Source organism: Mauremys reevesii, linkage group 1 (genome assembly GCF_016161935.1).
Source record: "Mauremys reevesii isolate NIE-2019 linkage group 1, ASM1616193v1, whole genome shotgun sequence".
Lineage (NCBI taxonomy): Eukaryota > Metazoa > Chordata > Testudines > Geoemydidae > Mauremys > Mauremys reevesii.
Genome location: NC_052623.1, coordinates 220,358,356 through 220,381,357, shown reverse-complemented (window position 1 = coordinate 220,381,357; position 23,002 = coordinate 220,358,356). Strand labels below are relative to the sequence as shown.

The following is a 23,002-nucleotide window of genomic DNA, read 5'->3' as shown; positions in this document are numbered from 1 at the left end:
TGTATGGTGCCGGGGACCAGTGCCGTGAGGCAGAACAGTACCGAGACGTCCATCGGTGCCTGATCTGGATCTCGATGTCACTCTCCGGTGAGATCTGCGTCGGGATTGGCTCTGGATCAAGTGCAGCTTTGACCGGTACCGGAAGCAGTGCCGGGAGTCTGATCAGTACTGGCCGTAACACGATTCGGATCTCTGTGAGCATCGCGAGTATGACTGAGGCCGAGAACGAGAACAGTGCCGGGATGAGGATCGGTATTGGGACTGGTGTCATCCTTCGCTTGGCGACAGTGGTTGCATAACGGACGGCTTTCCTTTCGACAGCAGCGTCCGTGCCGGAGGTGCTGCTGGCTGCACAGGAGTTGGCTTTGTGAGCACGATCAAGTCCCGTGCCGTTGAAAAGGTCTCCGGTGTGGAGGGTAGTAGTCTCAGCTCGAACGCAGTGTGCACCAGGGAGCTTACATGCACCGGCCTCGACGGCCCTTGCGGTGCAGGAGCCGATATTTGTCCTATGCGCTTCAACTGCGGTGCAGGAAGTGATGGCAGCTGTCGAACCGACAAATAAGAAGTGGCCCGCACCTGCTTGGGCTGCTTCCTTCTTCTGGCTCGGAAATAGAGACCGGTGCCGTGGTGGTGGAGGTGCCAGGGAGATCTGGCACCGCGAGTCTTTGGTAGAGTCCAAACGCAGTGCCAGACCAGTCGGTGCCACAAGGGCACTCCACACCGAGGACAACGGTGCTGAGTCTTGGCGCGCAGAGGAAGCAACCAGGCTAAGTGCTGCCTCCATAAGGAGCTGCTTCAGTCTAAAGTCCCGCTCCTTCCTGGTCCTCGGCTTGAAGGCTTTGCAAATGCAGCACTTGTCTGCTTGGTGGGATTCCCCCAGACACCTTAAGCAAGAGTTGTGGGGATCTCCCGTTGGCATCGGCCTCTGGCAAGCCGAGCAGGGTTTGAAGCTCAGAGACCCAGACATGGGCCTGGGTACCGGGATAGAGGAGAAGGGAGAAGACTATGTCCCCCCCCACACTACTTAAACTAACTAACTATACTAAGTAATTCACAACTATTAACAACTATAACCAACTAATCAGAAACTATTAACAGATACTAAAGCAAATGCTAGGGAGAGTGGAGATCAGCTAAGCTGCGCTCCACAGTTCCAACGACCATCATGGGTGGTAAGAAGGAACTGAGGGGGCACTGCGTCGGCCGGGGCATATATCCGGCGCCATAAAGGCACCACTCCACGGGGTGTCTCAGCTGACCCACCAACTGTTGCTAGGGCAAAAATCTTCCAACGATCGTGCACGTGGCACGCATACAGCTAACTGGAATCGATATGAGCAAGCACTCTAAAGAAGAACTGTTACCTGCAGATTTTGCTACCTCACTGCCCTTTTCATTGTTAAACACTAGGCCCAGTACAGAACCTAGAGTCACCACACCACCTTTTGCCATGATGAAAGTTGACCATTCTACTCTGCCTTGTCTCCTAGCCAATTTCTGATCAAATGACAACACTTTGCCTCTCACCCTATGATACCTGGCATCTTTAGTAGTCTCTGCTAAGAGACTTTGTCAGAGACCTTTTGGAAGTCTAAATGAATTATTTCATCTGGTTCTGCTTTGTCCACTACTTCACTGACAAGGCCAAAGAATGTTAATAGTGTTGCACTAATCTATTTTCCTTTGCAAGAATTGTAGTGAGTAGACCCTGTAATAAAAATAATCTTCTAGATGTTTTAGTTATTGTTTCAGCCACGTTACCAGGTACAGATGTACAGCTTATAGACCTATAATTTCACAGATCACGAGCCTTTTTAAAATAAACATATGTTCGCCACCCTCCAATCCTCCCATATAGCAGCTATATTTAATGAGACAATGATTTCTGCTGTTATTTAGGGGCACTACACTGTCCTGTTTATGTACTGGATGGAGCACATCAATAGACTGTCTGGAATCCCAGGTGTTCCCTATGCCGTATATTTTATGGCCTTGGCAATACACACCCTAGTCAAGATCGAAGGCATTGGGGCAACTATGCTCAGGTGGGAAGCAATACGTACCATCCTGAAAGTTTCAGACACAACTGGCATTCAGGACCACTCTGATAAAAGGTGATCTTTTGTGCAGGTTGAAAAGTGGATTCCTTCCAGTTAGTTAACAATCCCGAAGACTGGAAGAAACTGTATACACTGAATCGCTGAGGAGAGATCCTGGTGAGAGCTAGCTGTTAGCCAGTCAACCAGACATGGGTAAACAAATATTGCTTGGTGTCTGAGGAGTGCAGCAACCACTATGAGGCACTTGGTGAACACTCACAGGGCTGTGATACAGGAAGGACTCTAGTGTCTTGTCCTCACACAGAACCTCAGAACTTGATGCAAGCATTTGGATGCTGCATGAAAGCAGGTGTTCTTAAAGGAAGCCATAAATGCCCCCCCCCCCCCATCGTGAACATCCTGAATGTGAATGGTTATATGTACCTGTTGAGGTTTCTGAGGTCCACAATGGGTTTCAGGCCATCATTCTTCTCAGGGATCAGGAAAGAGAAGAAATAAAATCTTTTCCCTTCAGCATTTTTGTGGAAACTCCCCTATAGCTCTTCTTGAGAAGATAATCCACTGCTTCTGATGGAACAGTCTCAGAATATGGGTCCCTGAAGAGGGAGGTGGCAAGGTGGCACAATGAAAAACTGGATGGAGTATTTGTCACTGATGGTGTCCAGTACCCAGCAATTAAGTAGGAACATCTACCAAAATATCCAGTTTAATATCTCCTCTGACAGAGAGGGTAGAGTGGGACACCTTACTGACCCTTCTTTCCTGAACCCAAAGGATAGGGAGACATGATGTAAATTGGTGCACAGCTCTCAACCACACCTCGCAAAACTTTTGGTTAGAGGCCAGTGCTGAGGGCCACGTGGCAAGGAAACCTGATTCCATACTGTTGAGGCCAGTAGCAAGTTTAGGAGGTGGTTCATATCACCTTTGGGGTTGCATGCTTTTGTGTTGTGAGGGAACCTGACTTTGAAAGAGCAGACCTCCTCCGAGTTGAGGAAGAGGACTGTTAGCCACCAAGAGCAGGCAGAGACCTTAATGTTCTCTAGGGCTTCATCTGTTTTGTCATTAAAGAAGCCCAGGCCCTCAAAGGAGTACACTCTATACAGATGGGCAACTGTTCTTGCACTTCTGTGCAAGGCATCATATGCTGCTTTTAGGGAGCACTTAGTAAGCACATGTCCCTCAGCGACCAGTGTCCTAGTTCCTTTCTTCGGTTCCTCAGGAAAAGATTCCAGGATGTGGCTCGTGGCATCCACAGGGCATAACTGTAATGGGACATGTGGCTTATAGTTGGCCACCCAAAATCATAGTGAGACAGGTAAGTAGGAACATCTACCAAAATATCCAGTTAATATCCCCTCTGACAGAGAGGGTAGAGTGGGACACCTTACTGACCCTTCTTTCCTGTACCGCAGGAGTTTGCCAAGAAACACTATAACTGACGTCCTTCACGTGGTTTAACATAAACCCTGTCTGCTCTCTTGGAAATGAGAGCAGAGAGAGCCAGATATCCTAGGGTACAGCTGTAGACAGAGCAAGTTTCTCCCTGGGCTGCATATGTAATATGATAAACAGGGGATTGATCTCTGGTGCCATAACCCGTTTGCAGCTGGAGAACACTTGCTATTCTCCTCACTAGTTACTGAAACAGTATCTGTTCATAAGGGAAACCAATGAAGCATCAATTTGTTCTTCTGATGAGATGCTATTCGTATGTGCCTACAAAAGGAACTTGAACGTTTCCTCTGAAGGAGTCTCATACTATTCCGCAGATGAGGATAGATCCAAGGGGTCTCTTTCTGTTATCAGTGTCAAAGACAGGCTGTGTCAGTGGCAGATGAGGAATAGGTGCTTGTGAGGGCATTGGCGCAGAGGGAAGATATAGTGTTGGAAGAGGCACTGGTGCCAGTGTAGAGATTGGCCTCAATCTCCAGCAAGGCTTTCATGGAGTCCTGTACACAGGGCAACACACGTTGAAGATGGCCCTGCAAGATATGCTTCCATGATACCTTGAGCTGAGGTGGGGGAAGATGACCAGTGTCTTGAGGTTGAGTCAGGAGATCCTCCAAGTTAATCTCCAAAGGGGCTGAAGGTACCCCCAAGGCAGTTCTGGATGAAGACCAGAGAAATCAGTAAAGAGACAGAGTTCAAGCAGCAAAAAAAGCAAGTGGGGGGTTGGCTAGTTGCCTTTGTCAGTGTCCACTCCCCCTCCCCCCAACTCAGGCACACAGATATCAAAAGGCATCACTGCCACGTGAACCAATGAGGAATCCAAATTAGTTATTCCAGTTCCTGAGAAGCATGGAGAACAGGTGACAGCAATGCCATGAAAGTCTTCAAGGCCCTCATGGATTGAAGGGTATGAAGGAGAGGGATGTGGCTTCCTCCCTCTTTGTTGTTGCCGCCTCTTGGGTCAATGCTAGGTTTGAGATCTTAGCAATTGGTGCAGATATTGCCACTGTGTAAATCTAAAGTGACACAGAGCCAAGGAAATTCCGATTTTCAGCCCATGATAGTTCTGGCCTCAGGGCTCGCAAGTGTGTGTCTTGGACCCTGTGTCAGAGGATCTCAGCACAGAGGCTGAACTAAATACCTTTGGCAGACCTGTCAGGTTATCAGGCTGTAGGCTTAGGTTTGAGGCTGCAGGCTCATCTCAATCTCCCATGTGGTGCACAGAATGAAAGTATAGCACTCTGCACAATGCTTTAGTGAATGGGCATCAAACTCTGGAATAATCACTGGGCAAAAGGTGCACTGCTTGAAGCCCTTGCATAGATAGGGGCATAACATGGTCCCTGTACAGGCAAGGAAAGCAATCGTTTATTCCATTACCTTTTAGGCCAGCGTAGACAGAACCAAAAAGGAATGAGTGAAGAGAATAGAGTGAGTACTTCACTGTGCAAAGAAATAGAGACACATTTTTAAAAAGGAAAATACTTTCACAACCAAGCGCGACTTTTCACATCCTCCTAGACACAGACACCAGGGAGGTATCTCTTCAGAAAAACTCAAGTGGCTGAGTGTATTGTGTCAGCTCCAACATTGTGGGCACATAATATTGGTAGAAGACAGTGGCTGGTTAACCTCTCCCCTCTGGGCACATCAGGAGGAACATACCACTTGCCTCCAAGTGCAGCTGGATTTGTTCTTCATGACATAATGCTTAACTTGGAATTCCCCAATCCTCATGCAGGGAATCTCAGGATCTGGGGTTGAAATGAGAGTGCTGGAACAAAAAATGAGCCCAACTTACATTACGAGGTGGTCCACGGCGTCTGCCATAATAGCCACGTCGGTAACGGCGCCTATCTGCAGCATAACGACTGCCTTCCACGGGGACTCCATCTGGACCAGTGACATTGGCTGCTTCTGCACCCTGATATAGAAACAGAGAGAAAGGACGTGATGAAAAACATGCAAGAGAACAAGAGCCAAGTGGAAGGTGGACAGACCCAGAAAAAGGAAGCAAGATAGGGAATCAAAACACCTCCTTGTTTCCGTAATTACAGAATTAAGATAAGAGGTGACCGTCTTCCCTCCAAATAGCACGTTTCTTTGGCACTGCTTATTTTCCCATTTCTCACAAGCTGCATATGGCAAGACTACACAACCAGGTCAGGTATTTTCAACCTCATTACCAGAAAGAGATTCACAAACTATAGGGAGTTCAGAAGATATCAGCAAAATGATCAAAGGGACAGAAAAATTGAACTGAATTTTGAGGAACAAAAACTAAAAAACCCAACCAACCAAACCACACACACACACCACCAAAAAAAAAAAAAAAATTAAAAAAAACACCCACACTCCCTGAATATCTATAGATTAGCTAAATGACAATTAACAGGGAACATGAACTTACAAGTATTTGAAGGGTTCAAATACCAAGGACAGAGAGAATTATTCAGCGGGGTACAAAAATGTGCATGTACAGACCTACAGCCTTCCTATTTAAAAAAATTAATCTGGTCAAATAAGAAAATTTTATAGCCCATAGGACTAATGGGATGAAATTAAAGAGAACCAATTTCAAAGTGGAGATCCTGATATATTTTGTAAAGACTTATTAGACAGGACAATAGTCTCCCAAGGGAAATAGTAGAAGCTCCATCAGTGCAGTAATTTATCACTAGACTGGACAGAGCACAAGAGGATGTATACAAAGGAATGATCCTACATCCAACCCTATTGGGAGAAAGGTGGCAATGAACTACCCAAGACCACTTAGGCCTTTTGCCATCTCTCTCAGATTCTCTCACCTTCTCTCCCTCGACCACATCAAATTCTACAGTCTCTCCATCACCAACACTGCGTAGGTATTTCCGTGGGTTGTTCTTCTTGATCGCGGTCTTTAAAGAGACAAAATAGTCATCTTGATCAAAAGTCAGAGGTGGAATGCAACAGAAATCAGACTCTCCCAGAGCAGTTCCCCAATAGCAAGTTAGTGGCTCGCGGCAAGGAAATGGAGTGGCTGCTACCCTTGCCACTGCCCAGTCTCAAACTATTCATGTACAGCCTCACTCTGCTTTATTCAGAAAGGGCACTATCAGTGATTTAAATGACATTGAGCATCTTAGTACCTCAGTACCACACAATCCTTAACAGAGCATACACCCTCTAACTCACAGGGTGTAGTGAGAGATATTCGCATTTTTAGACATCAAACAGAGGCACTACGTAGATAAAGTTACTTGCCCAAAGTCATACAGGAAGTCTGCTGTTGAGCCAGGAACCGAACCAAGGTCTCCTGAGTCCTAACTCACCCTCTTATGCTCTAGACCATCCCTACCATCCCACTGGCATCCACATTGGCAATTTGTCCCCATAGAGTTCAAAGAGTACCACTGTATCTGTGACAAATACTCTTAATGCTGTCACTACAGTGATGTTTCTGTATCATATAATGGAAGGGATATTTAACCCTAGGTGTTTTTCTGGGTAGCAGAACCAAGGGCAAGAGGAAGCCCTTTCTGAAAGTCACTTAACACCTTACAGTTAAAAGGTCATTAATAATGCCAGTCCAAGTAGCATTAATGGTTCTAGCCCTCTTCCTAAGCAGCATCCCCCACTCCCCTCCAAAAAAAGTTCAAACAGGGTAGGTCAGAGAAAGGATCAGATTGAAAGCTGCTCAGAGTCACAGGAGGATCTGAACTTGCTAAGAGATACAAGTTAGTTCTGTTCCTGTAACTCAAGAGGGAAGTTCACCTAACTGCTTGTGGTGAAGCATAAGATTAGACAAGACTAAATATGCCCATGTGCGATTTTTTTCTCTAATGCTCTGGTCCTTTGTTTTAAGAAGGTTGTTGCATTGGTTGCAAGTCCCCAAAGGGAGGAGACACAAGTGCCTGAAACCTGATTGGACCTGCATAGCGATAAGTGTTTGGTATACATGGGATAGCGTACTTAGGTCCTGATCTAATTCCACACAGAGACAGGTATGGGCAGGAGGCCCAAGATCTGACATCCTTTCAGAGACCATAGAGGACAGAGGTGCAAGAAGCCACACTACCCTGACAGCATCTTGAATTTCTCTTCTCTGTGAAATTATGAGGTCTAAATTAGCTGTTACCACTCAAGTAAGAGATCTTGGAGTCATTGTGGATAGTTCTCTGAAAACATCCACTCGATGTGCAGCAACAGTCAAAAAAAGCTAACAGAAAGCTTGAAATCATTAAGAAAGGCATAGATCATATGAGACAAAATACCATATTGCCTCTCTATAAATCCATGGTATGCCCACATCTTGAATACTGCGTGCAGATGTGGTCACCCCATCTCAAAAAAAAAAGATATACTGGAATCAGAAAAAGTTCAGAAAAAGGCAACAGCAATGATTACAGATATGGAACGGCTGCTGTATGAGGACAGATTAATAAGACTGGGACTTTTCATCTTGGAAAAGAGACAACTAAGTGGGGATATGATAGAGGTCTATAAAATCACGACTGGTGTGAATAAAGTAAATAAGGAAGTGCTATTTACTCCTTCTCATAACACAAGAAGTAGGGGCCACCAAATGAAATAGGCAGAGGTTTAAAACAAACAAAAGGAAGTATTTTTTCACACAATGCACAGTCAACCTGTGGAGCTCCTTGCCAGAGGATGTTGTGAAGGCCAAGACTATAACAGGGTTCAAAAAATAAAACAAACAAACAAACCAGATAAATTCATGGAGGATAAGTCCATTAATGGCTATTAGCCAGGATGGGCAGGAATGGTGTCCCTAGCCTTTGTTTGCCAGAAGTTGGGAATGGGCAACGGGGGATGGATCACTTGATGATTACCTGTTCTGTTCATTGCGTCTCGGGCACCTGGCATTGGCCGCTGTCGGAAGACAGAATACTGGGCTAGACCCAGTATGGCCAATCTTATGTTCTTAAGGGTTTCCCTAGGCTCTAGAATTTGATGTAAACAGGCAAAAAGGTCTGTGCAGTATCAGCAACAGGTTTGAAACCAAGACTGACTCAGCCCTTCCATCTCACAGGCGATTTAAGACACACTGGGCACTCAATAGTTAAAATAAACCCAGGGCTGTGAGTTCAATCCTTGAGACAGCCATTTAGGGAACTGGGTCAAAGATCTATCTGGGGATTGGTCCTGCTTTGAGCAGGGGGTTGGACTAGATGACCTCCTGAGGTCCCTTCCAACCCTGATATTCTATGATTCTAACAGTATTTCCTTCTCAAAGAGAAGCCTATTTGGAGAAGTTTTCTTCATGTATCCTCTGATGACAGAGTCATATCATGTTACTATATGACATGTTAAAAAATAGCCATGCTCCATCCAAGAAGCAACTGCATTTCAGTGTACACACCTTGATGGTTGTCCCACCTCAAAAAAAGATGTTAGAATTGGAGCAGGGCAACAAAAATGATTAAGGCTATGGAACAGCTTCCATATGAATAAAAGGAGTGAGACATTTCAGCTTGGAATGGGGAATTCTTATGTTCTTAAGCACCAAAGAGGGATAGGGATAGGGAATGGGGAATTCTTATGTTCTTAAGCACCAAAGAGGGATAGGGATTTTTAAGGATGCTAAAGGGGCTGCAACTAGAAGAAATTAGTTAAAATTTCAGGAGGAAAGCTCCAGGAAATATTTCTTCATTTATTTCAATTTGGAATAGCCATAGCCTCCCCAATGAGAATAGTAGAGGCACATCACTTGGGTCATTTATAACTGGTAATAGACAGAGACCTAGATAAGACACCAAAGAATGATCAGGCTGTGGTCAAGAACGTAGGGAAAGTTAAGCAAGATGAGGCCAAATAGGTCTTTCTAGCTCCAGATTTTACATGATTTGGAGCCATGGCAAGAGAGAAACTGTTAATACAAAGCAGCCATGTATGCTCTAAGGAGAGAAGCATTTTAATCTGTATGCCCTGTGTATATATAAATAGCATCCAATAGCAGCAAATAAAGAGTGTTAACCCCCACCCTGATCATGAGATCTGTCTGCTCCCTCCCACTGTGTGTGAGTGGAGGGTGGGTGTGTCCCTTCAACTAGGTCAGCCTTATTCTAAAGAGATTACATGTGTAATCCAACCCCTCCTCCACACTTCCCAAGTGCTGGGGGAGGAGTCCACAGAGGCAGGGAACAGTCACTACCCAGAGAGGAAAGAGGCAGTTCAGAGCAGGATGTTTGTGTATGTGATTGATAGGACTTTGTAACTGCCACTCCCTGCCTGACTGTTCCCTTTCCTTCTCACTCAGGCAGGCCTCAATCTGCTTGACTGAATCACTGTACCATCCCAAGGGGAGCTGAGATCCCTGCCAGCTCCCATAAATTCAGCAAGGGCTGGTTTAGTTTGTACTTGGCTGGGAATCCTACCAGGAAAACCACACTATTGCAGTGGGGATATCACTTCTCCAATCAATACCAACTCCAACTGCCTAGTATTGCCTGAAGGTGGTCAGGCCTTCAGAGTTTCAAATGCCATTTGGCTAGGGCTCCTGACAGGGTGGTAGGACAACAAAAGAAAGGGAAGGGAGCATGAGTTCAGGAACATCAAATCCTGGACCAAGTCTAAGACCAGCCAGAATGGTCTAGTTATGGACATTGAGACAACGGGACAAATTTAATCCTAGAGACATCTGAAATAAATGGAATTTCACTCACTAACATCAGGCCTGACTTTTGCTCAAAGGGCACACTCCTAGAGGATTTTAACCATCCACTTTACCCATATATTGACCTGTGGAAGGACAAAAATTCTCCCCATTTTCCCACTATAGTGCCTTAATCTACATAGAGAAGGGGAGATATGTGATTCCCATGAGGACAGGAACAAAGTGGTGACAAAGAGAGCGGGCAGAAACTCTTCTGCATCAAAACACAAAACTATTATTCTTCACATTTAAGAACCCTTATCTACCACCATATTTTACGCAATAATGCTACCAATGCCATTCTGATAGCCTGTTTTAAAAACTTTTCAACGGGCATTGTTGTGCCTACTCCCATGCCACTGTGAATAGCTGGAGAGCCACCTCATTGTCCTTCTTTAAATTTCTCCTTAAAAATACTTCACTGCCATGATGCCTATTAAAAGTTTGACAATGATTAGGCAGCTCACTTGCTGCTATCACCTTTTTCACCATGGTGAATATCTCACTGATCCCTTGTGCTGACCCCATCTGTTAGTGTATCCACCTGCTGCCTATAGCCTGGCACTTACGACTGTCAGCTCTTTGGGACAGGGACAGTGAGATATTGTACAATGACTAGCACATGAGGCCATAGCCCCTAATGCAATATAAATCGCAGTGAATTACACACAAACACCCTTGCATGTGTTCATTAACATGTTCACAAACTCTTAAAAACTATGAGGTTAACTCTGACTCAGGAACAGTCACACCATCAAGCGGAGCATCCTTAGCACCAGTAATGTTATATGCACATACACACTAACCGTTGTTTAACATGCAGGCTATGTGTGTGTCTTGTCTACTCCTAGTGGCTGGCTCACACAGAGGATAAAACCTCTTACACCTGATGGAGTTACTCCTTTAACTTTAAGTGGTAGAAGCCTGTGCTTAAGGTTTGGTGCTTAAGGTTTGATGCTAGCTCATCAGGGGGCATTTGAAATTTTGTTGTTTTGGGGCATTTGGGACAAGCTTCCCATCAGGGAATGCATGTAACCTTGTAAGGATAAGGCCTTTCTCTGTAGCCATATTAGAAGAGCAGCAGCCATTAGCCAAGAAGCAGAAAGTCACATCATCACATTCCTGTTTTAATAGTACCTACCATCACCAGATAAAGAAACAGATCTTAAATGGTTCAAGTGTTTGATGGCATTCTGTCTGGCAAGAAATCATTTATCGACAAGCTGTGATTTTGTCTTTATGGTCTACTTTATTGTTTTGTCTTTATGGTCCCCCATTTCTCTATTATCTATCTGTATGGTCTCTGTCTGTTGATTCTTTCTGCCTGTTACATAATTCATTTTGCTAAGTGTAAACTAAATTAAGGTATAACTGGTTAAAGAATTGTTTTACAGTATGTTAGAATTGGTTGGAAAATTGTTAACCAATCATTTAATTAAAATATTACTAAAGGTATGATTCTATGATTAACCAATAGAATATCAGGGTTGGAAGGGACCTCAGCAGGTCATCTAGTCCATCCCCTGCTCAAAGCAGGACCAACACCAACTAAATCATTCCAGCCAGGGCTTTCTCAAGCCTGACCTTAAAAACCTCTAAGGAAGGAGATTCCACCACCTCCCTAGGTAATCCATTCCAGTGCTGCACCACCCTCCTAGTGAAAAAGTTTTTCCTAATATCCAACCTAAACCTCCCACACTGCAACTTGAGACCATTATTCCTTGTTCTGTCATCTGGTCCCACTGAGAACAGTCTAGATCCATCCTCTTTGGAACCCCCTTTCAGGTAGTTGAAAGCAGCTATCAAATTCCCCCCTCGTTCTTCTCTTCTGGAAGAACAGGACTCAAGTTTCACTATATAAACTGGGGTCCAAAAGGAAGTTCTTGGGAACCAAATCCAGGACACAGCCCCAAGATCAGAGCTGCCAGACCTCAAAACCCTGCCAACCACACTGTAAAAAAGCTGGAGTCCCCCAGATGACCTGATCCTGACTAGCCATGAAGACGACTGGGAGTTGTGAGCATTGTGAGCATAGTGAATGCATTCATTTTTGTAGGGAACTGTTAATAAATAGAGGTTAAGTAGGATATTACTGAGTAAGGCTCTTCTACTGGTAAAAGACTCTGCAATCCCGCAGAGTGTAAGGTTATGCCCTGAGCCCACAGAAGGGTACGGGTGGATGCCTAAATTAACAGGATCACACCTAAGCCCTAAGAACAGGGTAAGGTGGGTGCCCTAGAGCCTAAGGTTATGCCTGAGCCCCAGGAATAGGCTAAGGGTGGGTGCCTAAATTAAGAGGGTTATGTCTTGAGCCCTAGGAACTGAGTAAAGGTGGGTGCCCCTAAGATGTGTGAGTAACAGAATTTTGTGTGGGTAACAACTTCTTGGTCAAATGTGCATCTCTCAGATATTACAGTAATGAGTGTGATATTACAGTAATGAGCTGCTGGACATTTAACCCTCAGGAGGTCACAGCCATCCTCAAATCTCAGAACAGAAGTCCCAGGTCATGGGGAAACACTTTAAAAGCATGACCTGCTGATGGTTCAGGGAACCCCATGTGCACTAGCAGGCTTCTTGTTGACCACTCCCTGCCCAGTCACAACTGGTGCATTCCCTCTTGCCTGTCATTCTTGGTTGCAGCTGTCTCACATTGTGACAGCTGATAATGTCCAGGCTGGTTAAGGATCTGATTTGATCCTTTTCCTTCAAGAATGGCAAGAAAGGGGACAGAAGGAGAGATTGATAGTAGAGCAAGAGGAGGAATAGGGCTAAGAATTAAAAGGAGAAAAGAAGAGTGAGAGGACTGGAAAGGAAGCCAGGAGTATGAACACAGAGGGTCTGGTGCAGAAGAAAAGGAGGGTGGAAGGATGAGGTAGAAAACAAGGTTCATTTCACTTCATTTGAGCCAGATACTTCCTCCCCCACACCAACTGAGCAGTTACCCTGCTGGAAAGAAAAAAGCCCCCTGCCTAAACCACAGGGGGCAAGAGAAGACAGAAGCAGCTGAAAGACAGAGAGGGGGATCTGTAAGTGTTATATACAGAGGCAGCTGGAAGAGTTCTGACTAGGACAACCCCTTTTACTCCATATAATGAGAGTGGCTAAGAGAAGGAAGTTTGTCAGTGATACACATGGGGCTGAAGCAGTTCAGGATGACGCCTTTAGCACTCATAAGGAGAGACTAGGGCTGAGAGATGAGTATGGACAGTACGTGGCAACAAATTTTATAATGTATAAAATCTACAAAAAGACAGTCCACTGCCTCTCACTCACCTGATGAACAAACACATCTTCTTTTGTGTCATTTCTGTGGAAAAAGTGTGGAGAGAGAGAGAGAGAGAGAGAGATGTAATCATGGGACATCTGATTTAGGCCTGCAGCTTTACTGGAGATAGTCCCTGGGGTTCAACTTACCAGTCCATGTACCTCTTTTAAGGAGGAACAGAACCTGGAAATACATCTCCTGGAGCCTCCATAGGGCGCACGCCCCTTGGGATTCCAGGTGCAGTACAAACCTACTTGGTCTCTCCATTCAGACCTGGCTGTGAATTCCCTCTGTATCATTTCCCCAGCAACAGGGGATTTTCCACCTTCCCCAGGGACCACCCTGTAATCTGTGGGCAGACATCCAAGGTGTAGTCTGACATAGGCAGCCAGACTATTATATTCTCTCCCTCTCCTCGACCACAGGACCTGCAACTGAAGCTCCCAGTACATTATCTCACAGGTCAAGTGAGACTGTCAACAGGACTGTGCACAGCTGTTAACATAGCTCCCCTTACACTGAAACCCAAAACATCCCAGGAGAGGAGTGACTAGGAATACTCACTGGGAAGGAGAGAGCTACATATGAAATAAAGGAACCAAAAAAAGGTACTAGGTTGTCTAGACAATCCTCTACCCGGTATAGGATTCTGCATGTGATACAGGATGACATATCTGAGAGAACTCACATCCAGTGCATGCACATAGGAACTCTTAAATACTCCAAAAGAATTTCAGTCCCACTCTACTGTTTACAGTGGCTTATGAAAAGGTGCTAGATTGACAGTCAAGAAATCTGAGGGACTCCCCCCTGCCCTTCTCCCAAATATGCTCCTCCTGATTTAGGAAGATAGAATTGTATAAGAATATAAACCTTTTTATATCCAGGAATAAATGTCAAAAAGGGGTTAGAAACTTCCCCTGTAAGCTGGTTGTTCCATAATTGGCTACTATATGGTCTATGCATGTGGCATTGGCTACTGTCAGAGTCAGGATACTGAACTAGAAGCACCATTGGGTGTAATCTCTATGTTCCCAGGAAGCAACGGAAGTCTCTATGGCCTATTCAACCGTTTGGTTTCCCTACTGGGACTGAGAACGGGTGGATCAGAGAAAGCAGGGGAAGATAGTAAGTGTGCAAATTTTGATAATGGTTTTATTGTGCAGAGACTTCTCCCACTGGACTGAGAGCCAGAAAATGCATTTCACTGAGAGAGCATACACCTCTACCTCAATATAACGCATCCTGATGAAACATGAATTCAGATATAATGCGGTAAAGCAGCGCTCTGGGGGGCGGGGCTGCGCACTCCGGCGGATCAAAGCAAGTTCAATATAACGCTGTTTCACCTATAACGTGGTAACATTTTTTGGCTCCCGAGGACAGCATTATATCGAGGTAGAGGTGTAATTGGAAAGAATCACTACCTCAGAGGGGCTGAAGTAAATCTAATGACCTAGGGATGGAAGGCTTGATGTTATTTTCCTTAACTCCAAGCCATTCATTACCCGCCTGATCTTGCACGACCTTGGAAACTGTGTTTTAGAAGGGGATCTGGAGCTCTCTCAATATGAATCAGATCCCCTCTTCCCATCCCCAATATGAGTGCCCTATATGAGGGGCAGCCAGCCTCAATGAGCTGTGGTTGCACTGAAAGATTCCATACCCCGGTTCTCTAATTCATCAGACATCGAGTCCGCCACAATACAGTGCTGTATTGGAAATGATTTCTATGATGTAAAAGACTAACTCCCTAAACTGAGGCTTATCTGGATTCTTTTGCTATATCCATTTTCTGGCAGAGGATTTTTAAAAAAAGTTTGAAAACTATTTAAAAAAAATAAAAAATATTAATAAGCACGTTTCTGTAGCTTGTCAACTGTAAGTTTATCATAGTGTTTTCATGAGCAAGCCACATACCACTAGCTTCTAGCTCTCCCATTTTTTGCCTGAAGTCACTTAGAAACAGTTTAGTTACCCACATGAGTGGGTGGTAAGATGCCCTTAAGGGTGGACTTAAGAGTACAAGATGCAGCTTCTTAAAATTCAGTTGTGGCGTGTAGACCTAGAATTTTGGTTTGACCTATTAGAGAGAGGGACCACTTCCAAAGTTCAGATGTGGATATGGACTTGAGCTTTGGAATACCCCGTAACTTCTGCATGTTCAAGTCTGTACCCAGCTATAACTATAAAACATTGAACTGTGGATTTTTAGTGGAGATTGTAATTGGGATGAGTGAACGTGTTTGGACAGAAAGTATGAACACCTTTACCAAAACTTTCTCCAAAGCTCAAATCTGTGTCCCCCCACCACCACACACACGTTTGGAAAGGTTCAATAATGTCCTCCCACATCCACCTATCATCTGATTTTAACTCAGAACCTTAATGGTTATCAGGCTGTCAGAGCTAAAGTGCAGCATCAGAGGCCAACCCTGTGGTATTTTGAACCCAACCAGAAACAGGAAATACCAGAAATCTCAGAAAACCCCTCTTCCTGTGAGATTTCTAGCCTGATTTTGAAGGCTCAAGAGTTAATAGATCCATTAAGCACGTGAACTGTGGTGCTGCACAAATTTATCAACAACAACAAACATACCTGTTGATAAAGCCATATCCATTTCTGACGTTGAACCACTTGACAGTGCCAAGAACTTTAGTGGCTGAAAATTAAAAGTAAATTAATATCAGTCACCCTCTAGTAACACACATCTAGTAACTTCCTGCATAAAACGCAACAGGTGTGTGTTCCCCTTCCTTTACACCTGACAATACCATACTGAGTTATTTAGGACAAGCCAATACATAGCATAGCCTTATTAAAGTCAAAGAAAGGCTCCCTTATAATACTTTGCACTTACATAGCACTTTTTTAGTTTATTTTACCCAGGTGGGGACAAATGAATAGTCCCGTTTCACAGATGTGGAATGGAGACTGAGGGTAAGCAATTTATCTGAAGCAGTGGTCCACAATGTGTTACCTGGACCGCAGGGTCCAGGTGGCAGGGCAGCGACAGCTCGGAGCCTGACCCTGACCCTCTGCCACGTGACTGTCCCAGATTGGGGGTGGACCGCTCCCCCAGCCTCCAAAACTTGCAGGGGCAGCCTGGACCCCTCCACTCCGTGCAGCAGGGAACCTGGTAGTACCTTTAGCACGCAGCTGAGCTGGGCTGCAGCTGTGCGCTAACTGGGCCGCATGCAGAACCGCTGACCTGAAGTCACATAGCAAGTCAGTGGCAGAGCCAAGAATGGAACCCACTTTTTCTGATTTCCATCCCCATTCTCTCACCACTAGATCACATCTGTCACTTCTAGGCTATCTTTCCAACTTCTACAATCCAGCTGCTGCCTACTGATCCCCATGTGCAATCCCTAGCTTGAGAATGGGCTGTGGCAAGATGCAGGATATACAAGCAGAGAATCCAGCTGCCAGACTGGGGCACCACTTAGTTGTGTTTAACTCTAGTATCCAGCTACCAAAAAGCAAACACGGCAGGAATGCCTGCTCAGGACAACTAGAAGTAGACAGAAAAATACCACAGAGAACTTCATGCTGCATCATCTGGAGTGTGAGTGACAGGCATGATGTGACCTGACAGGTCTTTTCCAGCATCACTGGAGCAGGGGGGCTTTTACCACTTTCCCTAAAGAGATTATACCACAGGCTGATAGAAAATACTTTCCTAACAGTAAGAACTGATATCCCGCTGGAAATGCTCACCCTTTGCTCTTTTTCACCCTATAGCAGGGTGGTCCCCTGCTCCTGCCCTGAAGGGCTTAAAACAGCCCAGGAGAGGGCTGTGGCTGGGGCAAAAAGCCTGGGCTGATTGGGGAAAGTAGGCTCAGCTGTGGCCATGCTCCAATCAGGCCCAGCTGGCCCCTATAAGAGGCTGTGAGCCGGAGGCCCAAAGAGTCTCCCTCTGCCTGTAGAGGAAGAAGGGTCTGTTGGGAGCTAGACACAAGGTACCTGAGTGGAGCAGGGCTGGGGAAAGGCAGAGGAGCTGGGGTGCTCCAGCCTGGAAAGCCCCAGGCTGTTGCCTAGGATAAGACCAAGAGGTTCCGGGGGTTGCAGAGAGCAGCCCAGGGGTAGGCAAAAGCAGCAGGTCCAAACCCAACATTGCCAGTGATAGGCTGATACTGCAGTCTGCCCCAGGGCATGGGGGCTAGATGTTGACTAGCAGTAGCCTGATTCTGAGGTGAGATGGACATAGTGGATGGGGGTTCCCTGGGAAGGGGAGACCCTGGGAGAAAGGGGTTACTGCCAGGGGGCAGCACCCCAGATAAAGGGGCACCAGGTCCTAGGAGGGACATGAGGGCCAGAGGACAAGCGGATCACCAACCTGGAGAGGGTGCTCCAGGCTGGAAATCGAGCTAATTCCCTGAGAAACCAGCAGAAGGCACTGCAGGGGTGAGTCTGCACATCTACACACCCCTTTATCCCTAGTTAAAGAGCCTCTTGGTTTTCCCTGAACAGCTTTTTTTCTTATACAAACTCTTGCATTCTATGGATACAGATATAATTATACCCGCTCCTGGGCCAATTCTTCCTTTCTTTCTAAAAAATCAAAAGAGACTACATCAGTGAAACAGGGAACCTCTAAACAGATGGCCTGAGTCTCATCTATTGGTCTCTGCCACAGTTAGTGAGAACTCAGCATGATCTTGAGCCTAAAATTCCACAGTTCTTTATTTGAAACATTAGGCTGGAAATTGAGCTAATTCCCTGAGAAACCAGCAGAAGGCACTGCAGGGTGAGTCTGCACATCTACACACCCTTTATCCCTAGTTAAAGAGCCTCTTGGTTTTCCCTGAACAGCTTTTTTTCTTATACAAACTCTTGCATTCTATGGATACAGATATAATTATACCCGCTCCTGGGCCAATTCTTCCTTTCTTTCTAAAAAATCAAAAGAGACTACATCAGTGAAACAGGGAACCTCTAAACAGATGGCCTGAGTCTCATCTATTGGTCTCTGGTGTTTTCCTCCTTCTGTTTTTTCCATGATAATTGAATCCCACAGTTAGTGAGAACTCAGCATGATCTTGAGCCCTAAAATTCCACAGTTCTTTATTTGAAACATTCTGCTAACAGTCCCCAACCACCCTCTTTCACATGGACCCTATTACACTATCTTGGAGGAACAAGTTTCACCAGGTCCTATAGCATGGGATGTTCCCCTAACCAAATAAGTGTCTGCATATTATATCTGGAAAAAACACGCATGTTAAAATAGTAACAGACTTTCTTGAATTTTAGAACTTTTAAAGGATAAAATTCACTTTGAAATTTAATTTCTAACATTTAACTTATTTTTATTGACTATACCTGCTTCCAAGAACAAGGAAAAGAAAGGGAGCTGTACAGAGAATTGTCCAAAACCCTTAACTAGAATGATAGGAACACAGATATTACTAAACTAGATCAGAGCAGGGGTCCATCAATATCCAGGCCTCCACCACATCTTGTGGCCAAAGCCAGTACTTCATGCTTCAGAGGAAGGCACAAGAAACCCCAAAAAGGGCAATTATAAAGGCCCTATGTGAATTGTGGGATGACTGTAAAAAAAATTGCAACTGAGTAGTGGACAAGCCATGCAAAATTAGAAGAGATAATGGACATTTGCAGTTGATAATAAACTAAGTCCATTATTATTTTTTGGCAGTTTTCCACTCCTGTCAAAATTACGATGGAAGCCAAATATTGTGGAATCTGGATTTTCCAAAATATCTCAAGTTAAGTGGGGTTTTAGCAATTATGGAATAAGTTGCCACCAGGGAATACCTCTACCTAACCCTAGACAGTTAAGAATGATGGTCTAGACTACTTATACTTTTTTTAAATCTGTCTAATGTAACTGTGGAAGTTGTCATCATCCATACAAATGTATCTCATCCCCACCATGGAGATATCATTTCTAGAGATAAGAGTTCAGTACCCTGGCCTGTCCAGTTAGTCTGCCAAAACGGGGATCAGTACAGTGCCAATCATGGAGGTGATTTTTGTGGTATGCACACGTGTCCCACTAGGAACTGAATTAAGCCAATCCTCTCATTTCAACAGGTCCATGGAAAGCTCTCAGACTGAAAACAATTTCCCAGGGAACTTCAGAAACAAGTTTCATTTTTTTCTTAATGAAGAGTCAACAATAATTGGTGGGTAATTAATTTTTCTATGTATCCATCAAATTCAGGTGGTCTCACCATGTGTTACAATATGCTTTCAGTGGCACTTAGCATACATATTTGCAAAGCCATTAACACAAAAGTTTGAGATTAACAAGATAAATAAAAGACTTGCTCAGGAGACCATTTTCAACCAACCAACGCAGTCAAAATGCTATCCTTACATTCTCTGCATCCAAAAAAAAAAAAAAACCACAAAACCTAGCAATAAGGCTGATTTGCAGACAACAACAATGTTTTGACATCATTTAAGATTTTATCATTCTTATTAGAAAAAAATAAGTAGTAAAGGCACAAGTTAGCTTTCCAGTCAGGAAAGGTTTACTTGTAAGTGTATTTTGAAGCTCCAATAAAAAGCTATTATACCTTATCGGCTATTTCCTCATAGTCTACCAATGGCTACTGATATGCACGGAATTGCTCTTGATGAATCAGAGAGCAAGGGAAGTGGGGGAATGCACAGTGATGTTCTCCCTCTTGCATTTTGCAAGACTCCTTCCACCCTCATTCCCAAGGATATTTTTATTAATCTGCTCCTGTATGTCAGTAACCATAGGACTTTGAAAGCTTCTCTTGGGAAGCCTATTCAAGTGTCTCAGTCCTTATGAGCGTAAAGGCCTTTTCCCTACTAGTTAGTCTAATAGCCCCAGTTTTATTGTGTTAATCGTTTAACCATTAACAAGTTCACAACATAGGTGCAGGAATCAGGGACGAGGGGACTGCTGCAGCACCCCTATGTTTTACCTGGGGTCCCGGCAGCTGGCCGCCACGTAAAACGTGTGGGTGCTGCAGCACCCCCTGCACGCCTAGTTCCTGCACCTATGTCAGTTCCATAGTAATAGTCCTGACTCCTAACAATGTAGAACCTAGTTCCACATACACTATGAAATGGTACTGCTGCAATGTTTTTAATGTGCACATTAGGCATTTAAACATTAACTGAATATGTTACTGGTAAAATTGATGCTTATCAGTTAACCTGTTAACATTTTACATCCCTGGTGCAAACATAGCATGCAATGGTGTAGTTCCTAAAACACATTAGGGCATTTTAAGCCATCCTACAAGCTACTCTATCCAGTAGAAATTAGAATAGATGGCAGCAGTACTCCAGAATACATAACTGCTGATATACTCCTCAGGTATCCCAGGTGTGCCTGAACCATGAAATCCAGTTGTGCAAGTTTGGTTTCTCAAGGTTAGGATCTAGGAGCACTTGTTTCGATGCATCTTTGCCCATGACAGTATATTGCAAAAGAACCTTAATCCAATACTTCCAGAGCAACTGTACTCCAGAATGCTGATAAATTATCCCCCAGTTAGTGTGAGTATGGCTAAAATACCCCTAGAACACTGCTGATATACCTCCACACTATATTACTGATCTACCCAAAATGGATCTAATATAGTACTACTAAAGGAAACACAGAATACTGCAAAACAGTCTAGGAAGCTGATGACCAATATCAGTATCTGACCCCCCCCACAAATGACCTGGCTTTAACTCCACCTGCTCATTTCTCTCTCCCCGCTGCTACCACCACATTTAATATCCTCAAAAAGCTCTCCTGCCAGGCCAAGCTCCTGCTCCTTTCTCAGTGCTGGCCCCCCTGCACTAGGATACTAGGGAATCGCCATCCTTCAGCTAGGAGGACTTTTTTTTTTTTTTTTTTTTTTTTTTTTTTAGGACATTCAGAAGTCCTTAAGGAATTCATTGACAAACGACAGACAACAATCTGTGTCCAAGTGTGTCAGATCAGGGTGAGTCAAGTGAAACAGGAGCATGCATCCTCACAGGGTTACTTCTGATGTCGGCTGTGACTGACAGGCCACTATCTTCCCGAAAGGAATGAGGGCAACAGAAGCTACTTGTGAGAGGAAGCAGCAGATCTCCCAACACCAGGATCTTTTCCTCCCACCGTGAAACCTCCTTTACACCTGTCTGTGTCCATGAGCAAATGGATGCTGAATATCAACTATAAACCACAAGGTGTTATCTTTTATTGGACCAATGTCTGCTGGTGAAAGACACAAGCTTTCAAATTACACAGAGCTCTTCTTCAGGTCCAGGTAGATCAGAAAACTTGTCTCGTTCACCAGAAGTTGGTTCAATAAAAAATTATTACCTCACCGACCTTGCCTCTGTAATATCCTGAGACCAACATGCTGCAATAATAGGGAAAACAGTAGTCCCGTCCCCCCCCCCAATCTCGGACACAGGTCGAACCGCCCCCGTGGCCTTTACTCCAGTCCTTGGAGACAGCGTGAGGCTTCCCAGGCAGCGGGGCGGGCGCAGCCGCGGCCGGGGGAGGGCACGGCACCTCCGACAGCCTCGCCGAGCGTTGGCCCCTGGGCCCGGCGCGCGCGCGCTGCACAGCTCAGAGGCCGACGCGCCCTGTTTACACGGAGACTTTCTACGACGTTCCCGTGAGCGCCCCCGCCCCCGCGAGCAAGGGGCCTGGCGGGCCGCGCAGCGGGGCAGCTCCCGGCCGCGAGTCCCAGGGGCGGGGCGGACCCGTCAGCTCAGCGAGCCCCGGCAGCCGGGGCGCGGGACGCGCGCTCCCGCCCCGGACACAGCAGCAGCAGCCGCCGCCGCCGCGGGGGCCACATGCGGGATCCCCGGCCCGCTCCACGTGCGCAGGGCGGCCCGGCCCAGCGCAGCTCCCAGCCGCGGGGCTCGCCCCGGAGCGCTCGGGCGAGGCGGGGACGGGCCGCCCGGTGGCTGTCACCGGCCCTCGCTCGCTCGCCGCACGTGCGGCGCTGCCCCCCGGTCCCGTGCGCGCCCCCCCCCGGCCGGGCCTCACCCAGAACTTTCTTCTCCGTGTCGGCGGCGGCGGGGGCCGCGCTGCTGCTGCTGTCACTGGCGGGGGCGGCGGGGGCCGCGTCTCCGCTGGCGCTGCCCGCCGGGGCGCTGGGGCTAGCGGGGCTCTTGGGCTTGGCGTCCTGGGCCGGGGAGGCCGGCGCGGCGGCGGGGGAGCCGGTGGGGGATGGGGGGGCCGCCGCCGCCGTGGGGCTGGTCTGCGCCGCCTCGCTCATCGCGTCTCTCCGGGGCGGTCGGTGGTGGCCGCGTGCTGGCGCGCGGCGCGTCGGGTGGGTCGGTGTCTCGCGCTGGGTCGCTCGGGCTCCGCGCTGGGTCTTACTGCCCCCAAAATGGCCCCGCCGAAGTTTTTAATACAGTCAGCGAGGGCCAGCCCCGAGCCTGGGGCGGCCTCATTAGCATTTAAAGGGGCCGCGCCGCCAGAGCGACCTGGCCCCGCCTCTCGTGGGGCTGCTCCACGCGGGACAGGGAAAGTTGCAGAGGAGCGAGCGAGCGCGTCCCCATTTTATCACCATCGGGGTTTGGGTGCTCAAGTGACACAGCCCGAGGGCTCAGGAGGACAAGAC

General features: G+C 46.2%; 1 protein-coding gene across 2 annotated transcripts in view; it reads right to left on the bottom strand.

The window, feature by feature from the left end:
* Positions 1-22,775, bottom strand: part of YBX3 (Y-box binding protein 3) — a 42,017-nt gene extending 19,242 nt beyond the window's left edge. Inside the window, exons 1-5 of one of the 2 annotated variants that reach the window (XM_039535045.1) lie at positions 22,423-22,775; positions 16,035-16,098; positions 13,444-13,477; positions 6,320-6,409; positions 5,314-5,436 (exon numbers count right to left, since the gene is read on the bottom strand). In XM_039535045.1, coding sequence (XP_039390979.1) covers positions 5,314-5,436; positions 6,320-6,409; positions 13,444-13,477; positions 16,035-16,098; positions 22,423-22,654 — 543 coding nt within the window. In that variant the 5' untranslated portion in view covers positions 22,655-22,775. The remainder of the gene's footprint in view (positions 1-5,313; positions 5,437-6,319; positions 6,410-13,443; positions 13,478-16,034; positions 16,099-22,422) is intronic. The other variant, XM_039535054.1, reaches the window with a different exon arrangement.
* Positions 22,776-23,002: the final 227 nt, after the last annotated feature.